The 12720-nt window shown below is 43.6% G+C and overlaps 1 protein-coding gene across 1 annotated transcript in view; it reads right to left on the bottom strand.

Moving 5' to 3' along the window:
• Positions 1-131: 131 nt before the first annotated feature.
• LOC138981876 (uncharacterized) overlaps positions 132-12720 on the bottom strand; it is a 23923-nt gene continuing 11334 nt past the window's right edge. The window contains exons 4-6 of the mRNA XM_070355058.1: positions 1762-2019; positions 817-952; positions 132-657 (exon numbers count right to left, since the gene is read on the bottom strand). Of these exons, the coding sequence (XP_070211159.1) occupies positions 465-657; positions 817-952; positions 1762-2019 (587 nt within the window). The 3' untranslated portion in view covers positions 132-464. The remainder of the gene's footprint in view (positions 658-816; positions 953-1761; positions 2020-12720) is intronic.

Raw genomic sequence — 12720 nt, 5'->3', positions numbered from 1 at the left:
TTACGTCACTATTCTTGGTTTACGGTACCATTCGGCGGCTTTGCTACGAGTATGGCATAGTCTTGGTTTGCCGAGACCTTGCACCGTTCTATCAGACTGCCTGGCTGGCTGTTGCACCGCGAATTCCTCCCACCGCCAAGTCGTTTTTTTGTGGTTTATTTCGCATTTAGGTCCCAGGTAACATTATGAAGTTTTAATACGATCAATCGGACCTATTATCAAGTTAGTGTATCAACTTTTGAACGAACTGCGCCCAGTAGTTTCCCAGCAATAAGCTGTTAAGTCGAGACACACACACAGACAATTAAAGTCTGCTGGACCCTAGTACTAGCGTACTCGGGGATAAACACATATCTGAATGCTTACATTAACAGAGATATGTAAACTGTGAGCAGTGATTTAAAATTGGATATTTTGCCACTGTTGAGATTTACTTCATAGTAGCATCTACAAACTTGCATACTTTAGAACTGAAGCAAAAGTAGCCTTGAGTTGTGAATATTCTTACAGCGAGTAATAGTTTCCTTGACAGGTTTTGCAGTTGGTTGTCCCTTGTTTGCCCTTGGCCTGGCAATCTTCCACCTCAGTTCGCCTTCCTCTGTGGTTGCTTGCTCCCTCCCAGCATTAGTATTGGTGTGCATTGCTGCCAAGTAGAGTCTGCAAAAAACAAGGGCAGTATAAATGAACAGCAGAAAGAGAAAAGAAGGTCCACCATATAAAGCTTATTTATTGAGCTTATTTATTGTCATAGTTTTAGTTTCATACTACAGAGAAAGAAATATTTGCCAAACAATACAATTGAAAGACAGCACTTACTTTGCTTGCATAACAGGAAAGGTGAAGTGGAGCATCTTCGGTGCGAAGTGGTTGATCACACTGTGGTATGCTTCCAGGTGGGCTGTCTGAACGTCAGGAGACAGCTGCCCAATATCTCGGAGGAGATAGGGCTTTTAATAACTCCTTCCAGAGAACGGTGAACTGGGGTGTCTGTAGACAATAATAATAATAATAATAAATGAGCATTTACATAGCGCAACATCATAACTTTACAATTATGCTCTTTGCGCTTGACACATTTAAAATTAAAGCACAGTTATACAAGCATTTACATCTACATTCATAGTCAACAACGCTTAATTAAAAGCATACACCATCAATCATACATTACAAAACGACAAGAGTTTATATGGTTGATAAACACTGATATCAAATAACCAAAGGGAAGTAATCGCTCTTTATGCATACAACATGTGTAATAGAGTAAACGAGAGTTGTACTGAATCTTTTCTCCTTTGTTTGTTTGTTTGTTTGTTTGCTTAACGCCCAGTCCACCACGAAGGGTGATATCAGGGCGGTGCTGCTTTTACATTTAACGTGCGCCACACACAAGACAGAAGTCGCAGCACAGGCTTCATGTCTCACCCAGTCACATTATTCTGACACCGGACCAACCAGTCCTAGCACTAACCCCATAATGCCAGACGCCAGGCGGAGCAGCCACTAGATTGCCAATTTTAAAGTCTTAGGTATGACCCGGCCGGGGTTCGAACCCACGACCTCCCGCTCACTGGGCGGACGCCACCGTGTTGCGGTATCTTTTCTCCTGGCACCTGAGAGAATAACAAGCATTGAAATGAACAAGCGACTTTCATCCTCAATAAACACTGATAAACACTGATTCAAGGTAATAGTACTATTGTTAACATATAAAGAAAGGTTATGAGGTTATTTTGAAGCTCTGATGACTGGAATTTGTTTTACCTTTTGTGATCCAGGCTCGTGGTATATCGGACAAGTCCCCATGGAGGCAGTGAGGAAAAAGGTCTCCATGCCCATGATGCTGGTTGCTGATGTGATTGGCTATGGACACCCACTTGGCCTTGATCTCTTCCACCCGCGTAGCACTCTCCTCGGTAGACTGTGAGCAGTAGTATAGGTGGTTTTTTATGCTCTTTGACCACAGGCTAAGAGCACCGTAGCCAGCTTTGTGGCTCGCAGCCTCCAGCTTCTTCCCGACACCTGTTTGAGACAAAGACAGTTAGATAATTTAGTTGAAATGGAAGGGAGAAAATACTTTTCTTGGATATGGTGGGGGGTGGGGTGTGTGTCTTTCTTTCTTTATTTGGTGTTTAACGTCGTTTTCAACCACGAAGGTTATATCGCGACGGGGTAAGGGGGGAGATGGGATAGAGCCACTTGTTAATTGTTTCTTGTTCACAAAAGCACTAATCAAAAATGTGCTCCAGGGGCTTGCAACGTAGTACAATATATTACCTTACTGGGAGAATGCAAGTTTCCAGTACAAAGGACTTAATATTTCTTACATACTGCTTGACTAAAATCTTTATAAAAATTGACTATATTCTATACAAGAAACACTTAACAAGGGTTAAAGGAGAAACAGAATCCGTTAGTCGCCTCTTACGACATGCTGGGGAGCATCGGGTAAATTCTTTCTCGTCCCAACCAATATGGGACTCCCCCTAACCCGCGGGGGGTGGGGTGTGTGTGTGATGCAGACATGTTTTCTGAATCTGTTTGTGACCAACAACTTTAAATTTTGTCATAGATTTATATCATGAAAAAATAAATAAGATGTACATATAACAATATGTGTTCCTGCCTTTTGCCATGTGCCAAATTAACAGACCTGTTTACCCTCCCGGATTGTCCGGAATTATTACGGATTTGGGGTCGTAACTCCGGTATTACGGAAATCTACCGAAAATTCCGGAAATTCTGGTCGAGAGAACCTTTTCCGTGCGCGAAAATTCGAAGTCGAAATTGTGGTAGTCACCAGGACTGTGATTTCAAGGCTGACCGGAACAGCCTTGTCTGCGCATGTGCGCAGCAAGGTATTTGTCGGATTCCGCGCGGTTTTGCGATCGACATTGGTCCGAAGTGTAAGGCCGATCTCTGTGGGGACGAAATGCCAACCAAAAAAGCGAAAGTTGTACAGAAATATCGGCAAAACTATCAAGTCAAGTGGCGGTGTCTGGCGAAATCTAAGAAGAGCGAATCACATGTATTTTGGTGATCGAATTGAGATCAGTGCAACAACAAAGGTAGTCAGCCACGAGTCACGTCGCGGCACGTGTCCCTAGGTTAGCTAGACGCAGCATTAGTTTAACAAAATGCAGTACACAAATGAACATGGAAACAACAAAAACACCAAATTATGTTTGCCAAAACATGAGCCTGCTTCACATCGAGTTTATTTGACCGAGGTCTCTACTTCGACAGAATCTCTCAGACTTGCGAACCGATCTCTCGCTACGGTCAGTCGCACCAGAGACATAGATGTAGGCGGTCTATGGTCGCGCTCATCAGTGACTTGCGCTGTTGCCGAAATTCAAGTCTTTCTGAGTCTAAAACTGATCTCCATTAATATTTCTCCAACTTAAAAGAAAATGTTTAAATGAAATAAACGAATCGGTCCTCTAAATTTAAAGGTAGCTTCTGGAGAGTGTTATTATGACTGGTTTTAATGCAGGATGTCTGATATGACAGAATGTAAGGTGGTTTGTTTTGTTCACAGGCATCTTGACTGTAAATAGTCCAGGGGCGGATTAGGGGTGTGTGTGTGTGTGTGTGTGTGTTACTGGGGTTCCGCAAGCCGGGGTTTGAACCGTTCAGAACAAAATTACCCCGCACATAAGAGGGAGTTTCTGGCCCTCAAGTGGGCGATGGGCGACAAGTTCAGTGATTATCTGTTAGGGTCCAAATGCACAGTAGTCACCGATAACAATCCATTATGCTATATCTTGAAGTCCGCAAAGTTAGATGCAACCAGCCATCGTTGGTTAGCGTCTTTGTCAATGTTTGAGTTTGAACTCCGCTACAAAAAAGGTTCTATGCACACGGATGCTGATAGTCTGTCTAGGCGTCCGCAGTCTTCCCCTGAAGAAGACGAAGAGTACAAGCGTTCTCTTGAGAAGGTTAAATTTCTGATAAAGAAAGCTAAAGCGTTTGAGGATACAGGAAATGAAGAATTTTCTGTAGTGACTTCAGAATCAGTTCAAGCTGTTATGATGGCGCATAGGGTAGTTCGCACTGTGCAATCAGGCCGTCAGTCTGTAGGAATTGGTAGGAAGGAAGTCTGTGATGTACTGGACGCTGATGATTATGTCCCAGCTGTAGAGCAGATCGTCAAAGACCCCTTACTCATACCTGATGATGTATTAGAACCAAAAGATGTAGGGGAAGAGACTGTTTCTTCTCTTGAGTGGAGAAAATTGCAGTTGGCAGGCAAGGATCTGAGCGTTGTTGTCAGAAGTCTAGAACAAAAGAAAGAGTTGGTAGCTTCGGAGTTAGCTAGTCAAGAGTTGAAAGTGTTTGCGAGGGAACAAAAAAGATTGGTAGTCAAGAATGGAGTTCTGTACCGCAAGGTGGAGAGTGAGTTAGGTGGTGAGATATGGCAGCTAGTCATACCAGCTTCACATAGGCAGCGTGCCTTAGTCGGAGTGCACGAAGATTTGTTCCACACACATTTTGAGAATGGTTTGGCCCAGCTGAGACTGAGATTTTTCTGGCCATACATGTCAAAAGACTTGCAGAAGAAGATAAACCCCTATGTGTTCTATTGTCACCACAGGACCACTGGAGTTGTTGTCCATTGATTACTTAACGATTGAAGTTAAGGGAAAGAAACAGAACATTCTCGTGATCCTTGATCATTTTACAAAGTTTGCGTCCGCAATTTGCACAGTGGATCAAAAGGCAAAAACAGTAGCAAAAGCTTTGTGGTCAAACTTCTTTATGATCTATGGCTTTCCAAAGAGAATATTGTCAGACAGAGGTCAGGATTTTGAATCCCATTTACTGAGAGAGCTTTGTGAACTGGCTGGCATAAAGAAATGTCGCACAAGTCCCTACCATCCTTCAGGCAACCCAGTAGAGCGCTGGAACAGAACCCTGATAGGTATGATTCGGAGTCTCGAGGATGAAAAAAGGTTGACTGGAGAAAGAGTTTGCCTGCTATTGTACATGCGTACAATTGTTGTATTCATCAAAGTACAGGGTATAGCCCGCATTATTTGTTTTTTGGCCGTCATCCATATTTGCCTGTGGATATAGCGTTTGGTGTTGACTTGGAGCAAGGAAAGAAGCCCTCACCTAGACAGTACATACGAGAGCTCAAAGAAAGACTTTCGTCAGCTTACAGAGCAGCAGGGGAAAGCATGAAAAAGATGAGTGACAAAAACAAAGTGAGATATGATGCAACTTCTCATGCTGCAGAACTTGAGTGTGGCGACAGGGTCTTAGTTCGGAAGTTAGGACCTAGATTGGACTCAAAAGTTTCTGATAGATGGGAAAAGGACATTTACATTGTGGTGTCAAAGTTGCCTGATGTACCGGTGTACCGGGTAAAATCAGGAAGGGCTGTGGGCCCAGAGCGTACTCTACATAGAAACTATTTACTGCCAATTGGTATGTTGGACAGTACAGCTGTGAACACTAAAGTGAACAAGAAGAGCAAACGCTCGATCGAGTCACTTTCGCAGTTCTGAATATTATATGAGGCATCAGATGGACAGGAAGAAATTGCTATTCACAACACAATGAGTCACGTTCACATAAAATTTGAGCCCGGTCACTTTTATAGTTTCCGAGAAAAGCCCAACGTTAAGTTGTGTGTTGCCGAACAGAAAAGGCTAGTTATCTCCCTTGTTTTTCTGATAACGTTCGTAAAAGGCTACAGATGTAAATACTTTGATGTAAAGAATAATCCTACAAAGTTTCAATCACATCCGATGAACTTTGTCAAAGATATAAAATGTCTAATTTTTCCTTTGACGCTGACCTGTGACCTTGAAAAAGGTCAAAGGTCAACGAAACCATCGTTAAAGTGTAGAGGTCATTGGAGGTCACGACTAAACAAAATATGAGCCCGATCGCTTTGATAGTTTCCGAGAAAAGTCCAACGTTAAGGTGGTGTCTACGGACGGCCGGCCGGACGGCCGGCCGGACGGCCGGCCGGACAGACTAACACTGACCGATTACATAGAGTCACTTTTTCTCAAGTGACTCAAAAATGACAAAGAGACAAGAAAGGTGAAAACTCGAACTCGAAGAGATGTTGAGAAAACTGAACAGTCTGCTTTGAGCGAGTCAGAAGAGGAAACAGAGGAGTTTCGTATTGAGATTGTGCCTCCTAGTGAGCCAATGTTGAGAGTAGGAGCGCCTGAGTTTGTTCCTAGAGGTGAAACTGGAAGTAAGGTAGAGCCTGAAGTTGCAGTGTCACATCCAGATCATGGGGGTGACGGAGATACTGCAAATGAATTTGATGTAGAATCTGATCTAGAACATTATCAGTCAGGTGAAGATGATGTATCAGATGGTAAGAGTGAAGCGCCTGTTGGTACTTCTGGTGTAGGTGAAGCTGTGAGTACATCTGATTCAGGTGATGAGCATGAGGAAGTAGTTGAGAGTGAAGACTCTCTGGAACCAGGTGGTCTCGAAGGAGATGTCGAAGATGTGCAGCTGAGAGTTGAGACTGAAGAGGTTGAGCAACAGAAACCAAAGAGAAATAGGAACAAGTGGCAGACTAATGCTAGTCCGCGCAAGTCGTCTCGTGTTAGGAGACCTCCTAAATTTTTGAATCTTTCTCACAAAGTGGAAAAGTCTAACATTCATGTTGAGGAAGCAGTGTCGGACTTGGTTTCTTTTCAAGAGAAGATGTGTGATTTAGTGGAACAAGGTGCACCCTTGTCTTTTCATGTTCATGCGGCTATTTGTGGCATAAGTGTAATGCTCTCCTGCAGAAATTTGAAGTGTAAATGCGTTCTTCAAACTGAAGACTTTTTGCGCGTTGAAGTTGTGTTTGAGTTAGAATGACCCATTTTTTTATGTAAACTGAGTTGAGTGTGGTACTCATGGCATTGCTGATTTTTGAATCGACTGAAGTTCTGTTTGTAAAAAACTTCAGCGTATTTTTGTGTTATGTGTGAATGAACTTTGTAATACGTTTAGGTTGGATGTAGAGCTTTGGATGTGTTATTTTTGGATTTTTGGATTTAAATGTTCTCAAAATTTTGAAATTTAGAGGAACATTTCCAAGGAGGGGTGAATGTAACCCCCACTATTTTTATTGATAAATAATAAATTGTGTGGTTACTAGTCAAAGGGAAGTAACAAGACAAATTGATACAGATTTGTTGAGCTGAGTAGTTGTGTCCCTTTGAGTAGTTGTGTCCCTTGAATGAAATTATGACCTTCAACCCAATTGAGTTTTTATAATTGATTTATTTTTTCTTTTTGCTGTATTAGATTTTGGATTAAATGTTGTAATTTTGATGGGGTGAAAGAAAGATATTATTTTTGAGGCATGTAAAAAGGTTATCGTTTTCTGCCGTGAGACTGCTGGGATTGCTCTTCTGTCCCGCCATGAAACTGAAAGGGTGTTGCTGAATGTAATGTGTTGAGAAATCTACAGAGATCGGTGTGTCCTAATCAAGGTTAGAAAATGTTTTATTGTAATATTGTCAAGAAATGTTTTGTCTTTCATTTGGTATTCATTTTTAGGTGAGATTGTACACTGAATTTCATAGAAATGAATTTTATTGGAAACCGGTCATGCGGCAAGATGATGGAATAGTGAAATTTTAGTTGGGCAATTTATTGTAGGTTTATCATTCTTTGAATGCATAAATGAGTGTTATGATTGTTTCTGAGTCTAAATTCATTGTTTTGGTAATGTTTCAAGCTTTTGGTTGTAAATGATCGTAGTATTTTTTGGAATTTGCGCCAAGAATAACATGGGTCTGTTTGCGCATGCGCAAGGAAATTAATTCTCGTGGATTATGCCCCTTGCATCAAGATGGCCGCGTCCATGCGTTGTGTAAACAAAGGGTTTGTTTGGACTTTGATTTCGTCTGAAAGCCATTCAATTTAGGAAATGGATAGTTTTTGATGTGAAAATAGGTGAAATGAAATACAGTTTTTGGCATTGTACTTTTTGGAGTTGTCAAAACAAATTTGGTTTGGGAAATGTACCTGTAGTGGCTAACATAACTGGAGAGTGATCGGTAGTGGAGTTTGAGGCTTGATGTGTTCTTATTACTTCTTCATCAAGGATGGATTAATTTTGAATTGCGAGTAAAGATTGTCATTATGTTGTGTAGTGAGTAGGCCTGGTAATGACAGTCAGTAGAGTAGATTTTGAATAATGAATCTACTGGATTATTGTATAATCTGCTGTAATTATCCACTAGATAATGTTGTACACAGTTGATATGACAATGGTCTGAAAGTGAGAGTATTGGTGGTAATGGTAGTTTTGTGAAACTACAATTTTTTCATTAGAATCCTAAAGATTCTATGTTTGTTTATGGATCACTTATAAAAGTTAACATCGTGTTCTAATGCGTTGTTCTGCTTTGCAGGGCCACAGTTTTTCCTGAATGTTCCATTCATTCAAGAAATTAAATAAAACAAAAGAACCGTTTTCAGTCGTCTTTACTTTCAACGGTGTGAGGCTCTGCAGTCTGAGTGAAGTGTGTGTGGTCGAACTGCAGACCCTGTTTCATTGTAGTGAGGTCTACAAATTGGCGCCCAATGTGGGGCTCTGTAGTTTGATTTCCGCACACTTTACTGGGCTGTAGTGTTTTGCACACTGTTGGGGTGGGATGTTTGAACACGGGGATCAAGAAGAGGCGGCGGGACTTCAAGTCCGGAGGGAACCAGCACCGGAAGAGGACGCCATGGCGGCAACGCTGAAGGTTCAGCTCGACAACCTTGCTGAGCAGTTTGAAGTTCTTCAGCAGAAGATGTTTGCTCAGACGACAGCATTCTCCGAGGAACGGGAGGAGACGGCGCATGAAGTCTCTCGTCTTAAAGAGGCTTTGGCAGCGGCAGAGCAGGGATCGACATCACAATCGGCCCAACCAGCAAACAAGACTAACTCTGTGAACACTCAACCGTCAATCACTGTACATGTGAAAACGCCAACCGCTCCCAAACTGGGAGTTTTTACCGGTGTGAAGCCATCGGGTGGTGGCGAGGTGTCTTTCAAAGAGTGGAAGGACAAGGCGGAGAGAGAGCCCGGAGGAGGGGGAGGCGTTCTCCAAGCTGAGAGGGAGCGTTCGGGGACTGGCTGCTGAACAGACGAAAGCTTGCAAGTCTGTGACCACCATGTTCTCTACGCTAGAGGCCATATATGGTAACATTCTAACACCAGAAGACTTGTTGTTGGAGTTCTCAACCATGCAGATGAATGCCGGAGAGGCCCCAAGTGCATTCCTGTCACGTTTGTGGGCGAAGTTGGTGGACATTAACGACATTGTGAAGACCAAGTTCACCAAACAAGACATCAACCATAAACTATACCATGTGTTCTTGAAGCACCTGAACAAACAAAACCCGTTGTTGGCGCTGGAGGTGCGGGGAGCGTTCGGTCTTCCAGGCGTGGCCTCGCCTGAGACCAGTGAGGTGTTGCGTCCCACCAGGGAGCTGGAGACTGACGCAGTGGGAGAGAAGAAGAAGACGGCACACGCCAACGTGACGACAACCATCCCAGAACTCGACTACGACAAGCTGGCCGACTTGGTGGCGAAGAAGATGAAGAGCAGAGATGGAGAAGAACGTCGCCGAGCTTGCTACAGGTGCGGGAGTGAGGGGCATCTGGCTCGTCAATGTGGACATCCTAGACAGGACAACGCTTGTTTCAAGTGTGGGGGGGTAGGGCACGTTGCTCGAGCGTGTAGATCGGGAAACGGGCCACAGTCAGGGGGGGTGGGCAACCACTGACTGATTCTGAGGCCGCCCAGCTTGACTCGACGATCAGAAGACTCGAAACAGAACGTACTGAAAATAACCTGGTTCGACTTAAAAGCCCATTCTGTGTCACCATTCATGGTGGTGAACAAGTCGAACTGAGGGGGGACATTTTTCAGTGTGACATAGACATAGACATTATCCCACGCTCATCAGATACTTTACCAAAGGGACTTCAAGTGACTAGTGCAGAGGTGTTGGATTATGGGTCTATATAGGTCGGCTGTGAGATGTGTTGTCCAGAACGTATCTTCATCCACCGTAACATTAGACCACACTGTTGTGATTGCTGAATTAAGATCGTCTATTAGTTCTGGTACATCAGTGCCCTTGGAAGCAATCGTTGGACCATCTTGCACTATTCCTGTAACCATTTGTAATCATGAAACTACTGGACTGTTGGATAGTGGTTCGCAAGTTACCATTATTGGTGAAGGCTTTTACAAGACGCATTTGAGTCACTTGCCTTTACAGGAGGTTAGTTCGGATTTTCATGTCACAGGGGCAGGAGGCCAAGACGTTCCGTACTTGGGTGCAATAGTTGTGCCGTTACGACTGCCTGAATATGTTGTTGGTACAACAGATGTCATTGACGTGGCTGCGTTAGTGTGCACAGATTGTGAATACTCAAAGAGAGTACCAGTTGTTGTGGGTACTAATGTGTACAACTGTCTTGACCAGAAAAACAAGGTCAACATGAAAACCCTTCGTTGTGAAGCAGTGTTTGCTATGAGTATGCAAACTGGGGTCAAAGAGAAAGGGGATTTGGGGTCAGTTCGTGCTAAGAAGAGAGTCACAATCCCTGCACACAGCTCTGTCACCGTCAGGGGCACCGCTAGAATACCACCACAGACTTCTAGGACTCATGTGTTGATACAGGAACCTGTGAGCGTTCCCCTCGTTGAAGACTTGGGTGTTGTTGCTGCAAAGATTTCTACTGACAGACTGTGGGATGTCAGTGTTGAGATGTGCAATTTTTCAGATGATGATATTGTGTTGAAGAAGAAGCAAGTCATTGCTGATGTATTTGTTTTTGATTCTGAGTATGATGTAGACAAAGTTATTTCTACTGTGACAGATGAGAGTGAATCAAACCATGATGATTGTTGTAACACAGTACATTCTTGTTCGGTGGGTGTAGCCAAAGATCCCACTGGTGATCCGGGTCAGACTCGACAGACAGAGACTGAAGATGAAATTCACTTCAAGTTTGGCAGTGATGCGCCGGTCAGTTGGCGTGAACGTTTCAAAGAAAAGTTGAAAACGTATTCTGATGTGTTCATTCACTCAGAGTTTGACATAAAACCAGCACAGACTGGTCATGTTTTTGATGTCGAGCTTGAGCCGGGGGCACCTATTCGTGAGCGTGCTAGACCTCTGTCGCCCAAGGATTTTGAAGATTGTCGAAGGCACATTCAGGGTCTTTTGGACGCACAGATTATCAAACCATCAAATTCTCCCTACGCATCACCAATTGTTTTGTGTAGGAAGAAAAATGGAGATTTGCGGATGTGCGTTGATTACAGGAAGATAAACACTAGGACTGTTAGGGACAGCTATTCTATCCCGAAAATCGAAGATCTATTTTTGACGCTTAGTAGTGCAAAGTTTTTCACTCAGCTTGATCTCTGTAAAGCGTACCATCAGATTCCCATGACCGAAAGAGCGAAGAAGATCACTGCGTTCAATTGTCCCTTTGGTCAGTTCAGTTTTGAGACTATCCCACAAGGAGTGGTGAATGGTCCAAGTTGTTTTCAGCGCATCATGGAGACTTGTTTTAGGGACATGAATCTAGTGGAGTTAGTCGTCTTTCTTGACGATATCTTGGTTCATGCAAAAGACTTAGATGAGCTTGAGGTTAGGACAGTCAAAGTGCTGGACAAACTCCGTCATTTCAAACTGAAATTAGACCCAGCGAAGTGCATTTTCGGAGCAACTGAGGTAAAACATCTAGGTTACATCATCTCTGAAAACTCTATTCGTCCTGACCCTGAGAAGATTTCCGCAGTCTCTTCGTGGCCTAAACCCACTACAGTGAAGGAAGTCAAGAGTTTTGTAGACGGGCGCTGTGGCGGGGTGGTAAGACGTCGGCCTCTTAATCGGAAGGTCGAGGGTTCGAATCCCGGCCGCGGCCGCCTGGTGGGTTAAGTGTGGAGATTTTTCCGATCTCCCAGGTCAACTTATGTGCAGACCTGCTAGTGGCTTATCCCCCTTCGTGTGTACACGCAAGCACAAGACCAAGTGCGCACGGAAAAGATCCTGTAATCCATGTCAGAGTTCGGTGGGTTATAGAAACACAAAAATACCCAGCATGCTTCCTCCGAAAGCGGCGTATGGCTGCCTAAATGGCGGGGTAAAAACGGTCATACACGTAAAATTCCACTCGTGAAAAAACACGAGTGTACGTGGGAGTTTCAGCCCACGAACGCAGAAGAAGAAGAAGAAGAAGAGTTTTGTAGGTTTTGCAGGATTCTATAGGAGGTTTATTCCAAACTTCTCGAGTATGATCAAGCCTCTAAATGATCTCACTGTAGGGTATGTCCCGGGAAAATGCAAATCTGGACAGAAAAGAAAAGATGTTTTGAGTTTGAAGTCAGATATTACTCATCTTTGGACTGAAAAGCAGGATGAAGCTTTCAAGAGAGTGAAGTCTGCATTGACTGGTGACCTTGTGTTAGGTATTGCAGACAAAACAAAGCCGTTCTATTTGCACTGTGACGCGAGCGGAATTGGTTTAGGTGCAGTTCTGTACCAAGAGTTTGGTGGACAGATGAAGGTCATTGCTTATGCAAGCCGGGGTTTGAACCGTTCACAACAAAATTACCCCGCACATAAGAGGGAGTTTCTGGCCCTCAAGTGGGCGATGGGCGACAAGTTCAGTGATTATCTGTTAGGGTCCAAATGCACAGTAGTCACCGATAACAATCCATTATGCTATATCTTGAA

This window comes from Littorina saxatilis, linkage group LG1 (assembly GCF_037325665.1).
Source record: "Littorina saxatilis isolate snail1 linkage group LG1, US_GU_Lsax_2.0, whole genome shotgun sequence".
Lineage (NCBI taxonomy): Eukaryota > Metazoa > Mollusca > Gastropoda > Littorinimorpha > Littorinidae > Littorina > Littorina saxatilis.
This window is presented reverse-complemented; position numbering and strand designations above follow the sequence as displayed.